This window comes from Solea senegalensis, linkage group LG13, assembly GCF_019176455.1.
Source record: "Solea senegalensis isolate Sse05_10M linkage group LG13, IFAPA_SoseM_1, whole genome shotgun sequence".
NCBI lineage: Eukaryota > Metazoa > Chordata > Actinopteri > Pleuronectiformes > Soleidae > Solea > Solea senegalensis.
Genome location: NC_058033.1, coordinates 14,284,650 through 14,304,386, shown reverse-complemented (window position 1 = coordinate 14,304,386; position 19,737 = coordinate 14,284,650). Strand labels below are relative to the sequence as shown.

Sequence of the window (19,737 nt, the reverse complement as noted above, 5' to 3'; positions counted from 1 at the left end):
TATTGTTTCATGACGAAATGCCTTCTGAATGTCCTCTAAAAATCGGTTCACCGAGCTTACTAACGGACCATGAAGGCAACACCGTTACGTATGGCGCAGGGTTTCTTTCCAACATGTTGGACGTTTTATTTTTTGCAACTTCCACAAACAGACATTAATTGGTAACTCTTTAAAACACAACGTTCAAAGTAAATAGATTTTCTAGCTATGGATTTTAAAGTAAAAATGACTAATGTGCAATAAGCTACAGCTGCATTATCATGTAACAAGTGAAACAAGCTATGTGAAAGTTTAGCTTTCTGTCTAACTAACTTAGCTTGTTGCCTTTGGTTTGTTGCTAAACTGAAATGAGACCAGACAATACAATATCTGTTTTAACATCTTTAAATTTGAGTTAGTGGAAAACTGCTCATTGTGGACTAGTGAGTGGTCAACTGTTACACAAGTATCATGTATCTTACTCTCTTTTATCAGGTGCATCACACTGTGTTGCTAATTGCTAATGGGCGAGCTGCTTTCACTAAGCAATGATGAGAAGACAGGCAAACCAGCCAGCCAGGCCAACAGCAGGTTTGTAAATGAGTGTCAGGTTCAAAAAGTCTTCTGAGCTGTGCTTGTCCATTGTTTTTACATACCAGTTCAATTTATCTCGCTATAGGTAGGTAGGTTTAATGCATTTATAATGTCTCCAAGGGGGAATTAATTCCATTTATTATAATGATAATAATAGTAATAATAATGATGATAATAATAAAGACAATTCACATTGAACAAAATACTAAAAATAAGTGAGCTATTGAGTATGTAATGAAAAGGAATAGAGAAAATTATATCATGGCTTCTGTGCTTATTTAGAGCAAAAATATCAGTTGGAAATAAAGAAAATATGCACGGATTGGTTCTAAATTTGTGGAGGCTGTATTATCATCCTGATGGAAGCCGCTGGCGTTCAGCATGTAACGAGTTAAGAAAGTCAGTTGAAATGAGACTCTCCTTATGTAATTGTGAAAGATTGAATGATAACACTGGTAAATGTTTCACTACAGCATGAGTAGTTTGTTTTTTTCAAACGTGTTCTATCTCTCTTTATAAATTGTTTCTCCATCCACCAGCACAACATACCTTTAGTAGTATGCTGGATTTATTTACTGTCATAACCTTATACTGTGTTTAGTTGTTTTTCCTTTGTCTCCACCAGGCTGCATTTCTGTGCCGCTCTTTAACCAGAAGAAAAGGAACAGGATTCCTTTGACATCGTCTCCTTCTGTGAATGAATTTTTCTCCCACACCGAATATGTGGCAAACACCAGTGCAGCAACGTCTCACAACAGCACAGCAGGTGAATCATTCAGTCAGGCCTTGAGTTCCCTTTCTGTATTTCATACACTAGAGAGCAGTACACTAAAAGCTAGAAGAATGAGGGAACTGAAGGTAGCACTCAGAGAGCACAAACCCCTCTACCAAGACTGCTCAGTTTTCCCCTTATGGATGGGATTCCATCTGCCTGCACATAAGACATATGACAAAATGGAAATCATGAAATATTACATACATGTGTTTAAGCCTGAGAGAGGAGGACAAGTTTGTGTATCAATAAAAGGTAAATGCAAAAAAATGCAATGAAAAATAGATGATGACCTTTACAAATCACATGACTGAAATGTCACTCCAGAGAAATGGTGGATGAGATGAAGTATGTGTGGACTAACGAGAAAAACACAACTTAAGGCAATAAGCAAATATTAACTCAATAAAAGCTAAAAACCAGCAAAATCATAATGTTGTGCATTCTCATTGCTACTTATCTTTTTGGGCTGATTGCTAATATTTGCTTACCAACATTATATAGAAGCACACGTCAATGTGCATTCCCATACTGAATATGGGAATAAAACTTGCAATACATATTTAAACCTAGATATTGTCAGTACACCCCTTTAGCTTGCTGGTTTAACAGCTGTTTGAAAATGAAATCCTATATTCAGTCACTAGTAAACTGTAATAATAAATGTAGTAAATAAACCTAATTTATAATTCATCTTAAAATCACCATGTCATGTTCAGGGTGTCAACTATTACCATATATAAATATTGTAAGTGACCCTCAAAAGTGTACCATCCAGTTAGTTTGACTGTAAATTAAACCCTTTGCAGCTCCAGACAGTGTATGATGTTCTAATATTTGCTTTTGTGAATGTAAATGGATAGCATATATGCAAGGCATAGTATTAACTAGTCAGATTGCTTTACAATAAACAACCTGCTTTACCTTCTTCAGACACACCTACTGTATGCTTTTCCTCAGGTTTTAATGGCGGTTACCAGGCTTCATGTTTGTCTTCTGGCGCTTCACAAAGTGACCAGTGGAACAGACAGGGTGTCCCTCAAGCTCCTCAGCCCCGGAAGTTTACCAGCAACAGACCTGCTCCTGAACCTGCCGCTACAGCGAGAACCTATGCACCGATATCACATCCGTACAAAGCTGGAGGCACAGGGTATGTTTTATGCACCTGCAGTAACAGCCAGGTGTTTAGACCGGCTTATATCATGCAATTCAAAACTGATGGAAATTCCTTAATGCTGTATGATCGCATGACCACTTTTTGTAGCAGCAACAAAGTGACTGACAAAACAAATTGACCAATTTTGACATTTTTTTAATAATTGGCAGCAGAAAAAATAGAAGAAATTAAGAAATTTACACATTTTGTTTAAAACTTAAATTTTGTAGCCAAAATTGTTTGTCTTTTCCAGTCATACTTAAACCTGTTTCTGTACAACACACTGTTGCTGTTGCCTCTATTGCCTTCACATTAAATTCTATAAAATAACAATTTTGTGTGAATATTGCTGGGTGACACGAGATCTAAGCACTACTACAAAATACACATTCACATATTTATTTGTATTAATGAGAGGGTGCATATTTGCATGAGCAATGTTTCTCACATATTGATGTTTGGTGAGTTTAATTTTGAAAAATGTATTTTCATTTCAGCTCTAAGACTGGACTGCCTAGTTACCCCAGCAGACAACAGGATTACAGCTTTACTCCCCGACAGAACAAATACCAAGCTCCTTCGAGCAGCGACACCGCACAAAGCAAGACCCGGCCGCCGCATGGTGGATTCTCTCATGTGGTTCAGCAGTCACCTTGCAGACCACGCAGTCCTTCATATCAGCAGCAACAGCAGGCAAGACCTCTGCTTCCTCCTGCGCCACCTGTGAGCAAGTCCTCAGCGCGAGCAGTGCAGCCTCCTCAAAACAACAGCTGGAAATTTACCAACAGCTTTGGGCCACAGAGTTCCTCCTTTGCTGGAAAAAGAAGCTCAAATCCACCTCGGACTACACGACCAACTCAAAGCCAGGCTGGAATAGATATGGTGCAGAGTTATATTTGATTTTGCTCTGTAAAATACACACAAAAATAGATACAATGCCGGGAGGGGTGAAGAGTCCATTGGACTTATTGGAGCCTAAGTATCAAATTTCACAGCATCACAGGTTAGAAAACGTTCCCATAATTTGACACCCCTAAATCTTAAAGGTATAGTGTGTAATATTTAGGAGGACGTAGTGACAGAAATGAAGGAACAGATGATATGCGTGTCTCTATGTTTACGTAATAAACATAAAGAGATTTTAAAGTTTCTGTGTAATAATTAATGGAATTGTTTAGGGCTAATTTAGTAATCATTGATTAATCATTGCAGCCCTAATATTGTTAGTGATTATCTTTGTCTGTGCTCATCAGGAAGCATCTCTAATGAAGCCGGCCCCTGAGAACTCGCTGAGGATCCTGACTGCAGTTATTGCCGGCATGAGACACTGGAGCCAGTTCAAAGACAAAGTGCCTTACTTGTTTGAGATATTTGGTGAGTTGAATTGCAGTTTTTGTTGTGAGTTTTGCATTTAAAGGTATGATTAATTTGAGGGGCCACTCTTTACTCTTCCGTCAGCCACCCTGGACTCTGCAGTAACACTTGGTCACCATGGAGCCAAGACCTTCCTCATGAGAGATGGAAAGCAAGTTGTGCAGTGCATCTTCTATGAAAATGTAAGGAAAAGTACAATATCTCCTCTGCAGCTCAGTGGCAGAGCGACTTGTCTTTCAAGTTGAAGGGTTTTTGGTCTCAATTCCTGGCTTTGCTAGTCTACATGCCAACGTTGTAACGATTCGTAAAGAATAAAATGACTGAACCCAAAATAAGCAGAAATCCAGATTGAGTTTTGGAAAAAAGGAGAAACAAACAAAATCAAGCCAAAGGAAAAACACAACTAAGGGGGCAGAGGCAGGCAGAGCTCTGAGTCCAGGGATTTGAAAAAGAGGGAAAAACAGGCAATTAGAAAAAGTATCACAGGAACAAAAACACTAGAAGCTAGAGTCTCTGAGAATCACAGAAATAGGGTTGCTACTGCACGGAATAGACATGACGCACTGGCAACTGTGGATCCAGAAACCAGAGTCTAAATAGCAGAAGTCAACGAGGAGAGGAGTTGCAGGTGAGTGGCTCAGTAGCTCCGCCCCACCAACCAGCCAGCCTCCTGAAACAAAAAGCAGAACACAATAAATGCATTGGTAAATGCATTTCAATTTGCCTTTGTTACTTTCCTCTGACTCTGTTCAGTCTCTATATAATAACATTGGCTTTTATTAAATATGCCGCTTTGTCCGTCTTTGTCCCACACATGGAGGGAACTGTAATATCTGGTGAATAGTGGAATTCTCCAAAAATGTGTTGCCCGTAGAAAATCTAGCGCCGATCCTTCATTGACGCCTCTTGTCCGAAACAGGAGAAGGAGCTGCCTCGTCTCATCCGCGGTCAAATTCACCGATGTGTGGGCAACTACGACCGCAGCAGAGACGTCCTCGTCTGTGTGTCGGTGAGGCCTGGCCTGCCCTCGGAGCACAGGAACGCCCTCCAGGCTGTCCAAGCATGCGACACAGAAATGAGGGCACTGGTCAAATTGCTGCGAGAAGTCTGACCATGAGGAAGAAGAACGTTTACTGCCATTCACTCAAAGTAACTCCTGTTGACGTTCCAGTGGTTTTCAAAAGAGGTGTTGTTTGAGATGTTATTTCAGTTTTTGACCCGTGAGGGCCGATGTTGGCATTACACTTAACTATTGAAAGTTTGTCCGTGTTCCTGGATAGACAGGTTGTTTCTTTTGTATTTTGTGAAACAGAATCTAAAGAGTTGTTGCATTTCATCCAACCTGTTCATTTAAAGTAAAGCTTCTCTTGTAATTTGTTTTTATTACAAAGATTTCACAGACTCACAGAACAGCAGACATTATTTTCAAGGTTTAAGTCACAATAAAGCTAAATATATCCTTTGAAAAATTGGAGCAGGTAAGAATAATGTGATATCCAAGTACAGTTAGTTTATTTACAGTCAAACATCACAACAAGAATCTACCAGAACAGCTTCACCAGTGCCGAGACTTTACACACAATGGTCGAACAAATAAAGGGAAAGATGTCCAGTGCAGTCATGCCGATCATTTCCTCAGCCAAGCACAGTATGAGGTCCAACACCAGTGTTACCAATGTTTCGCTCCTGACCTTTCAAAAATAGAGCAATCAATCACACAAGTTTATCTTCTACATGACAGGATGTGTCATTATGGGAACCCAAATTATATGGATAGATAAAAGTTTAAACCATTATCAGACTCTAAACACAAACGCGCACATAAACACACACTAGAAAAAGGAGTCCAGTTTGATTAAATTGGCAGTGTACAGGAGCAGGAAGTGGAGATATAGACATTTTGTCCTTGGAACACGACGGAAATTGAACCAATTGCTTCAAAGGGAGGAGTGGGTTGATATAAAAAAAAAAAAACACGTTTTGATGACAACACATAATGTGTCACCTCAGGTTCAGTTAGTTCAGCCATGTCCTCCACCACTCGATCACAAACTAGACAAAATAATGCCAGGAATTAATGAGTTAAATGATTTAACCCTTTCAGATACTTGGAACGAAATGTCTCAGGGCATTATTTGAACATAAGTGCACTGCTTTCCATTTGTTTCATTCTCTGCTTTTCCCTCCAAGGATTAGAAGCCCCGCAGCCGGATTACTTTCTCAAGTTAATGAGATCATACTTCATTAAGCACACGTGCAATACTTGACCTCTGAGAAGGAAAAATACAGGAGCAAAGAAAAAACTAATCAGTCACTTCACACAGCAAGATTTTTCAGCAGAAAGAGATGATAACCTGATCGTTGTATGTTGTCAACACTGTTGTCTTAGTTATGTTAAAAGGCACAAGTTGGTCCGATCACATTTAAAATCTAGATCAATTGTTCTTCTATTAACAAAGCCCATCTTTCCATGCATCATGTTTGACAAAATTCCCTACATCTCCCTGCCTTTTGCATTTTTTTTTCCTGAATTAGTGTTTAGTATTGTGTGTTGCAGGCAAAAAAAATATATAGAACAATATAACAAGCAAGTTACATTACACAAACCATTCTGGGGGGAGATAAAGTAAAAGGATGTAGTATCCCAACACAACACTGCTCTGAAACCACTACATGTTATTTGTATTATTATAATTCACTTTTGTCATAATGAGAAGAGACTTGCGTTGGTCCTCCTCGGCAGGTCTGACGCTGTGTGTGGTCCGTTTCTTGGTGACAGGTATTGAAAGCCCTGTCCTCTGATCTCACGCTGCCTGATCACGGAGGCAGAAAAAAAGTCTGCAGAAAACATCGGTGATCTCTTTACACACTTCGGTTGTTTTGTTTTTTTTCACACCTCAAACATTAGCTCTGTTAAATCAAGACTATATTTACAGTCCCACATAAAAAGTGTCGCTCTTCGAGTCATAAGCTCTTGCCGGAACGCCTCTTCATCGGTTGATTAACGCTCCCCGTATAATCTCATCTCTGTCTTTATGCAGACAATTCCCAGTTTTGGAATGTTGCAAACCGAATGTTGATTTGTTTCCAAAATGGAGGGAAAGAAAAAATATTCTGAAATCACATCAAACAGGGTTAATACTCGAAAACAGAGAAGTCAAACTGTGGAAAAACCTATCAACTTGAGTGTAAAACTAATCACCGGAGAGTTGAATTTTTTTTTTTGTAATGTAACGTAAAAACATTCCATGTAAAACAACTGACTTTGAATTAATTACATAAGGATGTAGGAAGACAAGTTTGTTGTTGAGCGTCAGCTTCAGTTTTCACTGAGTCAGGCTTCCCAGAAGCATCAAAATGCAGCATGTTTTTTTTTTTCTTCTCCATGACATCAAGTCCAGGTCAGCTCAGTGCCCTATAAGAGCGTGGGCAGAGGTGTGGGGGACAGCTGCTCCTTCGGTGCATATTTGGCGAAAAAGGGCAAGAAGACGGTGAGCATGACTCCGACGATGGCCAACATGTAGCCCCAGCCGATCTGGCACTCGCCGGCGTAGTAGATGTCCGAGTTCCCGCAGAAGGACCTGACCAGTGACGAGTTCAGTCCGAAGGGGTAAACCAGCAAACCGGCGGCCATGATGAACACTGCAGAGAGGACACAAGACACGACACATGCTGTTAAGAGTTTACCCAGCTCACATAAGATGGACATTTCTATTCATCAGTATAGTATGTCACGTTGTTTTTATAAAAGTTGCTTTTGTCGAATTTCAAAATGATTTGGACTAAGGTATGTAAAGTACCTATGTTCATTACATATTTGGATCTTTTGTTATTTCTTTCTTTCTTACAGTTTATAATTTACAGTTTATTAATGCAAAGGCCAAAAAGGGCAAAAAATACAACTTAAAGTGATGTAATTAACATTTTAAAAGTAATGAGAAGTTCATGTCACTGATTCTATTGGGTCTGTTTGCTTCCCAAAACTAAGGTCTGTATAATAATTTGGTTTAATAACAATTTTCATTTTATATTTCTTTCTTTCTTTCCAAAGAGTAAAAAGACAAAAACTCTCTTCTTTGGTGTTTCTATAAAGCTGCATTATCGCCACCTTCTTCGACTATAAGTGTCTTTGATTTGATGTTAGTGGCCGTCTTGAAGTCAAACCTCGTCTCTGCACTCTAAACATTAACATACAAACATCATTTTATTTTACAATTGTTTCCCAAATGACCAGTATTCAAGTTAAAACGTATCTATTTATCCATCTAAAGTAATATTATGAAGAAAACCCCGGGTGGAACCGTATTGCTGTGTAAATATAATCGATTTCACTAATACTTTCTTTGACCTCAGTGTCTCCAGCCAACAGAAACATGCATTTCTTTTTTTCCCCAATCAATATTTCAGAGGCTGAGACACACGTGACCAAAATAGTAGTACGTGGGGCAGCAACAGGAGCATGAACATGTGGAAACAGCATCAGAAGTGAAAATTACCTTCTACTTTCTCATTTAACCTCCAGGTAAAACACATTTATAATGTCTTCTGTTATTATTTCTACTTATATGTTTCCCAGCCTATAAAATATTGATTCTTTCTGCAGGCTGGAAAAACAGTGAGGCAATATATGATCCTGAAACTGGTGGTTTCTTTTCCTGACAGGAAATATCAGTCAAAACCTTGTCTAAATATGGTAATACTTGTATTTTGTGCACCCATAAAAACTGAACATCAAGTAAGCTTAATTTTATACTAAATATTCCACCACTCATGGTTTTACAAATAATCATATCTTCATATCCGTTGGTGATAAAGACCTCAAATGTTGTATTTGCTGAAAACAAAATTTCAGAATTTCAACACATTTGAACTGATTTTGGAATCATATAAAAATAAAATGGCATAGAGTCAGGGCTCCTGATGGCTTTGGCATACAGAAAACTTCCATTTTAAATTTAGTGAAGCAAAGGAACAACAGCTGTCAATGTGATCGTGTGAACTTTTGACGGTTTTAATGACGAAATAATAACAAGTGCTTCAAAAAATATGAACCAAGTGCAGCAATTCTTCTTTTTTTTTTACCCAGCCTTTTTCTTAAGATGTGTGTGTTCATGTTTTTAATGAACAACGTCATTGTCCATTTCAAATAATATTAGGTGTTACATACAGTAAATGGCAAAAACGTTCAATTCACAAATGCACCACTGTCATTGATTTATAAAGTAAATTGGGATTGCAATGGTTTGTCATCTTTAAAATGGGTCCCCATATGAATAAAGTGAAATTAACAGAGTACGACACTCTACTGACATGCCGACGGTAAACCACTTGGTGGCAGTAGAGGTTTTGCAGAGAAACAATCTGACTCCAAATCAGGTAACTACTTAATTTGATTTATAAGTTTATATATAGAAAAAAATAAATTGCGTTCTTGACATTTTTAGAAGTGCAGAGTTTTTTAATGTATTTGGACAACAAAAGCACTAACGAGCTGCAAAGGACAGAACCTTCTCAAGCAAAATGATTCATGCGTCTTTAAATCCTTTTACGAGCTCCTCTGTTTCAAAATTCAAAACGACACTTCCTCAGAAAGGGAACTTCTACTTCCTCCTCAGCCGTCTCAGACGATGTCCTCGACGCCCATGCAGTTTTTTTTTACGTCTCGCAGCCTGTGCTGCTCACCAGTGATCAGAGGTGGTTACTCGTGTTACTGCAATTGGGTATGGGTTTTTTTGTGTACTGTGAATTGGCTCTAGTTAAGGATTAAATTTGCATTTGTGACCTTTGACATTTTGTCTAATTATTTCATTTTGTCAGCATTTTCATTTGTGAACGTTTGCCGTTAATTAAAAACTATTCTTGTGAGATTTGTGTCCCCTTGTCCTTTTTGCACGACACAAGAAAGAACCCCAACCTTGTTAAAAAAGTAACTGAGTAAAGTGTACTCGAGTTCATTTTGAACAAGCTACTTTTTTACTTTAAAATGAACATTTTAGTACTTTTACTTATACTTAGCCCATGATAAATTGCCGTGGAAATAATACACAACTCCTTCTATGGACATCCTGGGGGGGTGTGTTTATAGGTCACACATTCAAGCTGTGAAAAAATGTGGGGGGGTTTGTCTTCTATAAAGTAGGCATAATTGTGTAGAAGTCACAAAATAGAGTGTTTTTTAATGTTCTTTTTGTTCATATGAACAAGTCAAGTGAACTAAATTTCACTAATTCAATCCGATTTTAAGGTTTCAGTACCATTTTATCAAAATAGTGGTACTTTTACTAGAATATTTCAGTTATCATCGTTTATACTGAGTGTCCATGGTGACATACTGTACACAGTAGTTGTTGCTAGAAGAGCTTGTATTTGAGGTTGTGAGCTGTTACTATGTTTGTTTTTCCCTTCCTGTGAAGGAAGTCGCTTCATGATCAGTGGTAAAAGAAAATGCTCTTATGAAAGCATCGGTGCACATCTCAAATCGATGTATGTGTGGGTAGTGGAGGACTGTGCTTGTCAAGCACGGATGAGGAGAAAGAGAGCTTTGGCTGATGCTCTCACTTCACACTGCGGGGACTCTGGGAACCGACTGTAAGGTGGAGGAAAAAGCAGAAGGATGACAACAAAACAGAGTGTTGTGTGAATAGGGTGAGGACAGAGAGAGAGAGAGAGTGCTCTTGGGTGTGCTTTGTCCAGCCTGGTGTAGTGTCTCCTGGTGGAGTTCACCAAGTGGCTGCATCTCATCATAACCCTGTACCCATCCCCTCCTCTTTTATCTACAGGGGCCCAGCACCTTCAAACCCATCGCCTAATGAGACTTTAATGACCTTCTTTATCAAACTATCCCCTGCTAGGGTGGAAGAAACCAAAGCTCATGCTTACAACCTCCTAAGGCAGATGATATTTAAAAGAAAAAAAAAAACAGGACAAATACTGTTGAATAACACAGTATAACTGAATAAAGGGAGTGTAATCCAGCCAGTGCCTCTCAAACAGGTGTCAGGTAATCTGAATGTTTATCTTTCATACCAGGAGGGTAACGCAGGAGGATAGTCTGGATCAGATAAGCAGCAGCTTCTGCCAATGAGAGGTGAACAGTCAACAAACTGTGAAAATCTACCCAGTGTCAGAGGATAACTCCAAATGGATTCACCTTTCAAACCTGAGAGGGGTTAAAACACTTTTTGTTTACACCGTAAATCTAAAAGGGCAAAGATTTTCCGAATCAAAGTCTGTTGACAGGTATTGTGATGGTTGAGGCTGGTGAGCTGGCCAGGGTGTAATCCTGCGTCTCACCCAACGTCAACTGGATTCAGGACTTGTCGTCTTTCTACAAAAGGCCGCATGAATTTGTCACAGAGTGAATGGATTTTTCACTTCGTAATCTGAAATACTTCAATGTAATAATTTAATATCAAATTATTCCAAGGGAAAAACCTGATGGCGGCCATTGGAATATCCCTTTATCTTATAGGGCCAATCTTTTCAAATGGCGGTCCGTAAACCAACTTCTTAGTGGTTCGACCAGAAATAGCACTTTTCACTGTCCCTCAAAGATTCCCACAGTAGTCTGACCGGTTTAATTGAATTGTTTATTTCACAGTTCTGTGGAATAATATAAAAATCCATGTGGTCTACTGAGGGCAGTGCTGGCTGTACAGGCCAATAGCAGCAGGGAACATTCAAACGTGTGTTACATGTCCCACCAGTGAGGAATGCACAGTGTGAGAGTCTGAGGACTGCAAGTGTTCATTAATTATGCATCTCTGCCTAAATTAACAAAGGGGTGACCATGCAGAATTAGTCAGGAGGCAAGGGCTGCAGACATCGCATGAAAGCTGAATATTCAGACAAGTTGTTATTAGCACTAGTGCACAAACAGTGAATGATGATGAGAAATCTGTTAGGAGAAAAGAAAAGCTCTGGTCAGCTGACACGGCCTTCACTTCCACCTTTAAAGACAGCTACTGTGATGTTTAAAGAGCTGTCCACACTGTAGCCACAAGGCAGCAAAAAAAGAAAGAAGCTACAAGTACTTCCATCATTTACTTCCTAATAGACTCGAGCAGCAGACAGTTTACTAACCTCACAACTCTCAATCAATGGGCTGCATTTTAAAGAACGGGGAGTAAAGTCAAGCTTCTCCAGACGTTTTTCCACAGTGAGGAAAGGAGTGTGTGACAGTCAGATGAGTCAGTGCTGCTAACTGCTTTTATCTGTTGTCATATTTCAACCAAGGGACCCGTGCTGAGCTGCATGATTTAAAAGTACATATATATATATAAGGCCTTGTTTCCACCAAATGGTATAGTGCAGTTCAGCTCACTTCAGGTCGGAATGGTTCACTCTGATCTGGCTTGTGTCTCCACCACAGGGTTATAAATTACATAGCTGTTAATGCTGCTCATGCTGCTCATGCTGCTCATGCGTCAGGTGACACAGTAAACAAAGGGTAACAATGGAGCACATCTTGCATTCCATGTTGTTTACTGGGAGAGGTATATATCAAAACCATGGCGAAGGACCTAAACCACATTCAGCGACATTTTACAACATGCTTGTACTACACAGAACTGTATGTATAATAAGCAAGATTTTTTTCCCCAGAAACTTGATTAGATTATTCTCAAATGTTGCTATTGTCACTGATTTATAATGTCAACTGGACTGGAGCAGTGGTCTGTCATCTTTAAAGTGGATTCCTATAGAAAAGATCTGTGCCGCAGGTGCACCCATAGTCAATTGCCGTGGGAGTAAAACACAACTCCTTATATGGACATCCTGGGGTCACATATTCAGGCTTTAAAAAATGTGTTATTTTTATCTTCTTATGTGTTGTTGAGTCAAAGTTATGATTCATTTTATGTCACATTTTAGTAGTGATATAAAGCAGCAATAATAAGTCAATTTCTCTTTTCTTTTGTTCATAAAAACGAGCCAAATGAACATTGAACTGTGACATACAGTATTTTCAAATTTCACAAATTCAATCCGAACATTATGAGCGCTTTTTTGCTCAGGTGTGTTTATATAGTGGTGAGATTAGAGATCAGATTATCGTTATAAGACACTCTATATTGCACATTCTTATAGCCTCTTTACATACTGTATGTTTTAACATAGTCATGTTCTAAGGGTTAAATTAACACTGAACAGTGCAGTACAGCTCACTGCAGTTTGGAACGGTACACCCTGATCTGGCTTGTGTCTCCACCGCAGGGTGTGAGGGCCTGTTACATAAATCACGTAGCTGTTCATGCAGCTCTGTCAGGTACGTAAATAGTGTGATGTTATACCAGTGCAGCGCGGTGGAGCCCGCCAATAAATTCCACAAAAGACAGAGAAGGCGACGCAGTAAACAGTGAGAGTAACAACGGAGGACATCTCACATTCCATGTTGTTTCGCGTTGGCACGTAGCTGTTGATCACAAGACGAAGACAAGCTTTTTTTTGAGAGAGAGAGAGAGAGAAGGAAACACACACACTGACGCTTTTCCCCCCAATCGTCATACGTAAATGATGATTCTCCATCGATAAATCAACAGACTGCAGTGTAGGAGCTGGTCCACTGAGCCTGGCACCCCAAATGAAGTGTGCCAAACGTTCAGCAATGGAAACACAGTCCACAGTCCTGTTCCATTCTCATGAATGTGACATTTCAAGAACTCCTTGAGGGGGATCCTTTCAGATTTGGTGCAAACATTCACTTGGACTCAAAGGATGAACTGGACAGATATTGATCAGTCAAACGTCAAGGTCACGGTAACCTTTTTCTGTCTTGTGAATGCATTATCTTCAATGTGATGTAGCGTTGCTTCATTAAAACTATACATTTATTTTAGCTACTGAGGGACGCATGGAGAGAACTGATGGGACACTTGTTCTGGACAAACAATGAACCAATGTCTAATACTTTGTTCAAATGTTGACCCATTTGTAAACACATAATAGTGGATATTAGAGCTACAACTAAGGATTATTTTCAAAATTGATGAATCCGTCCATTATTTTCTCGATTAATCGATCAGAAAACCTTAAAAAATGTTGATCGGTATTTGATTGTCAAACCTGGAAATGATGATGTTCTCAAATGTCTTGTTTTGTCCACAAACCAAAATGATTAACTCATTTATTTGTTATCCAGAGCAAGAAAGGAAGAAAATATTCTTAAACAATCGGAAATCTGGTTTTAATCATGAAAAAAAGCTTCAAACCGATTAAACAATTATCAAAATAGTTGTCGATTAATTTAGTATTCGATTAATAATCGATTAATCGATTAATTGTTTCAGCTCTAGTGGATATCTGCTAACCCTAGCACAGGTAAATCAGTTAAGCTCATAGCGGTTCACAGGTAAGTTTTCTTTTTTCAGTTTGATGTTCAACACAATGCTAACATTTTCACTGACACAGTCTCATGCTCTTGCTGCTCGTTTCCTGTAGCTAAAAACCTTAATTTATTTGGCACTAATGTTGGACGCACTTGGACTCATGGATTAATGAGATCTCTGCTGCATGAGTACAAGTACAAGGTCGCAGTGGCCTCACAAAACGTGTTTTGGCCTCTTGGAACATGCCATTTCTTCTAAGTCAACATTATATGCCATTACATTATTTGAGTCTGGGGGAAAAACGTTGTGTTGTAAACAGTACTGTTGGTCAGTGGAGGGCAGCATACAACTGCTAGGTGGTAATTCTACTTCATATTAACTTTCAAAATAATTACAGTCTTGATAAAAAAAATGCCCTTGGATTCCACAGTGAATTTAAGAAGACTAACAACTGCACACAAAAGCTGAAAAGTCTCTGAAATGGAGGGAGGGAAATAACTATTTGGAAAGATAAAAACAGACAGTTTTTGGCTGCAAGGCCACAGAGTCCTTTATGAACACTAAAGGAGAGACAATGGCTTTATATGCTGGCTTTTTTTGTAAGGGTTGGAGCACTGGGTGTGCGTTCATGACAAGGGGTGGTAGAGGAGAAAAAAATGACATAAAACAAAGGAGAAAGCACTGTACAAGCAAACAACGTGTCAGTACAACTCCTACCAACTAAATGAACTAAATTAACCTTGAATCTCTGAGTCAGTGGTGGAGCGAGAAATGGAAAATGGAAAAACCGCGCACAGCACTGACGATGAGAGAGAGAGAGAGAGAGAGAGAGAGAGAGAGATTGGAAGAGGTTTGTGGGGCAGTAAGGTGTGTGATAACCTGCCGCCCATGTGCGACTCGAAATCAATTTCATCAGAGAACCTCTTACATAGAAACACAACACGCACACACACATCATATGATTACTCATGTGTCATATCAGTGAGATCAGCTATAGAAATCTGGCACATCTGGAATCTGCTCTTGTCAGGAAATGTCAGAAACACAATATACTGCAGTATCGAATGCAGTGCTCCTCAATTTTATTCTTCCCCAGCTATTACTAATAAAAAATTCAATTCTCTGAGCTTCAAGGCCCTTTCATTATGGCGGCGAGACCTCTGCCTTGGATCAATCTCTTTTGCCGCCCTGTGCTGACTGTCATAACTCTGTTAGCAGTGGGTGGGATTGAATTAAACTCCATAGGAAATGTGCGGCTCTGACAGTGGATGCAGCTCTCTTAAATTCAAGTTTTGCCATGGTGTTATCTGTTTGCCTGCTCCCCCTGGCAAAGAGCTACATCAAATATATTAAGTAAACTGATTATTGTCACCCAGGGCCAGACAGAGAGACGCTTAGCTGTCTGAAGTGGAAAACTACCACACAACTTTTTTTTAAGTTCACACAAAGGTTTACAGTCTTTTAAAGGGGTTTTATGCAAGAAATGTAATATATTAAGTCATAAAATGACCATGATGTGTCATCAGAGATTAAGGGACATGTTAAATTGAAATACTTGCTTCACGTGTAACAATTTTGCAGCCAGTATTTTTGTCATTCAAATATTCATTGGCAGGCCAACAAAATCTGTTCATGTTTCAGCATGCCAACAGACTCAAACACCGTGAACATTACCAAACCTTAAAAGCCTCACTACCCCTCTCTAAAACATCTCAACCAGAGAAGAACAACAAAGGTCTGCAGTGGACATATGTTAAAATATAGACATCTGAAGTGGAGATGAAGCTAAAAACAGATTTGCTGATGTGGATACTTATGCTGTCTCTCTACCTCTGAACATCATGTTTTTAAGGTTCATTATTTTTGCCTTGGCAGAGGTCCTATAGTACATGCTAACAGCACATGCTCCCTGTAGCACAGTACTTTGCTCACAATTGCTCACACAGTCTTATTTTCGTCAAGGGACAACCCATACAACGGTAACCATGGAAACTTGCTTTTAGAAGGACACACAAATGAGGACAAACACATTCATACTACTACAGTAATGCAATGTGTGCGGAACGGACGTTGAATACTTTTGTTTAGAATCGCAACCGTATAAGCCAAGTCAATTCAGACATCTCAGCCATGATTTCATCCACAGTTTTTTTTTTTTTTTTCCATTTCTCAGCACAAATTATCGCACACACAACAGCTATTAGTCTGCCTCCAAGCCGGTTTATATTTTGAAGTCACGTTAAATCATGCGAGTTTCCGTGAGATCCCAAATCCCTGGAATCTCTTCCCTGAAGTCGGTTGATTATACGCCAAGCTGTGCTCTCTCAGGATTAAAACATCGGTGACAAAGTCTGTTGTGTCTTTTTAAAATCAAGTCAGTATATACTGTGGCGGGCCTGCTGTGTTTCGAATGACCTGGTTCTTGTCTCTGTCATTTGTCTTGCAGGTATGTGGGCGGAGTTAATTAACTCAAGTGGGAGCACCTGGCACCAGTTTGTCAGCTCAGTCCTTTCGTTAGTATTATTTGTTGGTGTTGCTTTATAATCGTTTATTAAACTCTACTAAACCTGTCTTAAAACTGCATGACACCTGTTTGAGACATGTGTATAAATATATATATATATATATATATATATGTATATATATATATATATATATATATATATATATATATATATATATATATGTATATATATAAATATGTATAGTTTGTAAAGGTTGCACAAATATTTACAGTCAAATGGCAGCTATATGTTCCTAAGAGGACAGCTACATGAAATTGTTCATAATAAGACGACAGCGAGAGACTCTGACATTGAAAAATAAGACGGGACAGGTTATACAATATACATTCAAGGCTTGCAGGCAGCACGAGTGGACTAGAATATATTAGAATAGACTAATGCCCTGCTTATCTTCTCTGACAAGCCAAACAGGGAGCCAGGTAGAGAGACCACCAGCTCCACTGAGGACGAGAGAATTCAGGCGTGTAAATACAAAGACATTCAAAGAAGAAGAAGAAGAAGAAATGCAGAACAACACTGGACCTTTAGTGTGTTCCTTGTATCCTCTGTGTTGGTGAAACCCACTGCTTAGATTCATTCCCTAACAAAAAAACTTCTTATCTGGCTGCTGTCCAAACAGGGACATTATCTGCTGCGACTATTCACTTCAAAAGACACATGAAAGAGCACACAGCATTAGCCCGTGGCCTTAAACACACCTCTCTGAGCAATGACATCCATGCACAAACCAGGAAGAAGAAAAAAATTACATATTTTACTTCCCTGCCAAAAGCTAATGCCTGTTTTCTTCCAGGTAAAGAGACAAACACACAACAACAGCTACATAATGATTCTAATAAATCTTGATTTGCCAACACGGCACTCATTTGCATGAGCTGCTGCTCATGTTTGTCACTGACAAAATGTAGAGAGAGGAAACATATGCTGGAAATGAAAAAAGATTGGGAAAAATCTTTCTTAATTATACACCAGACACCAGTCCAATAGGTATACATCAGAATTACATTTACCAGCCATTTTATTAGGTACACATAAGTCATACCTTGGTTGTAACAAGTGGTTATTTGAGTTATTGTTGCCGTTCTATCATTTCAAACTTGTCTGGTCATTCTCTTCTGACCTCTGGCATCAATAAGGCATTTTTCTACCAGAGAACTAACCCTTCTACCAGAGAATTCTCTGTGAACCATAGAGATGGTTGTGTGTGAAAATCCTAATCACACAATCAGCAGTTTCTGAAATACTCAGACCATGCCATCTGGTATCAACAACCATATCGCAGTCACTTAAAATCAACGTTCCTCCTCAATCTGGAGTTTGAACATCAGCAAGTCTGAATGCACTGAGTTGCTTGTGATTGGCTAATTACAATTTAATTAGGTATTAGGAATAGCTAATAAAGAGGCCGTTAAGTTTACATGGTGTGTATGTACTTGCACGTATGTATCCCTATACGTTCATCATCACTTTGTGTAGATTTTTTTGTCTCATATTTTCCTATAAGTAAGCATCTTCCAGGAATAGAAAAGGTAAGCTGATTTCCATCTCGTCACATGCTGGTAATAATAACCCAGATGTGATGAGGCAGGCTAATGTAAATTAGGTGTTTATTTACAACAACAGCCTGGGGCACTAAATAGAGACTGTGACCCATTTACGGTACAGTCACTGTAATATTGTGCGCAGGCATTTGCACAGAGAAATGAAACAATACAGGTGAACAGTGGCACAGAAACCCCCCAGAGAGGTCAATGCCTACCTCAGCAGCAATAAATCCAAAAAGATGATGGTCTAAACTACATAATTTGATTACTGTGTGTATTTGGTGAAAATGTGACAGTGTGTGTGTGTGTGTAGGTTTTCTGTTCCCCCCCTGTAATGAAAGCATAACAAACGCCAGCCCTTAACGGTGCTTTGTCTGTAGGAAATTGCCTTTTCACTGGCTGCACGCAAGGGACATAATCATTCTCTCCTTTATCTACAGGTGGACGACGATTGGGCTGGATCATTTCAGTTTTCTCTCACACCGAGAGTGAAAACACACTTTTTTTCCTTTGACCCACGGTCTGGCATCACGGACAATGAAGCAGAGGGACACTGAGAGCACAGATGAGGCAGTGCAATGAGCGGAAGCCACAAGTGGCGATAAAGAAATAGCAGAGGAATGTGTGCATCCCTGAGAAAAAAAACACAGATAACGGCGGCTCCTCAAATAATAACAGAAAAATGAGCTGAAGTAACACACAGCACTGTACTCGGATAGTAACACATGGTCCACTGGAATCTTCAGTGTCACCTTTCTGAATGTGCAATGTCAGCTTTCTCTGTATCTTCCCTCTATATCCATTGCTTAAGGAGGGTGGGAATCACAAGGTGGAAGTTGTTGGGAGCTCAACTGTGCCAGCAAAGAATCGCCTGGTCGTCGGCAGGGGCGTAAACAGCAGGGACTCTATCCTAATGTGATGAGCTGTGCTCTAGTCTGCACACAGTCATGTTGATTATTAAGCTCAGTGTGCCTCTGGGAAATTATGCTAATGACGCTCCAACTACCTATGGCCCTCGAAATGTTTCACTAACGGTGATCATGAGCATGGCAACAACTAAAGCACGACTCACTAAGTAAGAAGAGAGAAAGGAGAGATGACGGAACATTATGTTGCCAGAGAGTCTGTGTCACACTTTAGGATCCATCTGTAATTTCTAACGTTAATTATTATGTAAAAGTGCCTTCAATAACTAACATATATAAATTTGGTGCACACATTCAACTAAACCAGGGGTGTGAAACTGTCCAAGTCGAGTGCTAGACTAGGTCAAACAACATGAAATTCAGAACACAGCAAGCTTGTAGATAAAGAAACCAATCAGAGATAACATTTGAAAAGAATGACTTACAAAAGAACATGAATGTAGGAGAGCAGTGAATATTATTAAAATGTATGAATGACACACTCATGCAAATCCATTCTCAATATCAGACTAACATGTGGGTCTGGTTTTAGTCACACT

The 19,737-nt window shown here is 39.3% G+C and overlaps 2 protein-coding genes across 2 annotated transcripts in view; one reads left to right on the top strand and one right to left on the bottom strand.

Annotated features, from left to right (window-relative positions):
- The first annotated feature begins 94 nt into the window (after positions 1–94).
- On the top strand, positions 95–5,298 carry LOC122780000 (spermatogenesis-associated protein 22). The gene is made up of 8 exons (XM_044042751.1): positions 95–161; positions 475–570; positions 1,199–1,339; positions 2,306–2,495; positions 2,999–3,383; positions 3,755–3,875; positions 3,960–4,057; positions 4,795–5,298. The coding sequence occupies exons 2-8, from the start codon at positions 528–530 to the stop codon at positions 4,984–4,986; spliced, it is 1,170 nt and encodes a 389-aa protein (XP_043898686.1). The 5' UTR covers positions 95–161; positions 475–527; the 3' UTR covers positions 4,987–5,298.
- A 67-nt stretch (positions 5,299–5,365) lies between these two features.
- LOC122780001 (transmembrane protein 211) overlaps positions 5,366–19,737 on the bottom strand; it is a 127,122-nt gene continuing 112,750 nt past the window's right edge. The window contains exon 3 of the mRNA XM_044042752.1: positions 5,366–7,517. Within this exon, the coding sequence (XP_043898687.1) occupies positions 7,291–7,517 (227 nt within the window). The 3' untranslated portion in view covers positions 5,366–7,290. The remainder of the gene's footprint in view (positions 7,518–19,737) is intronic.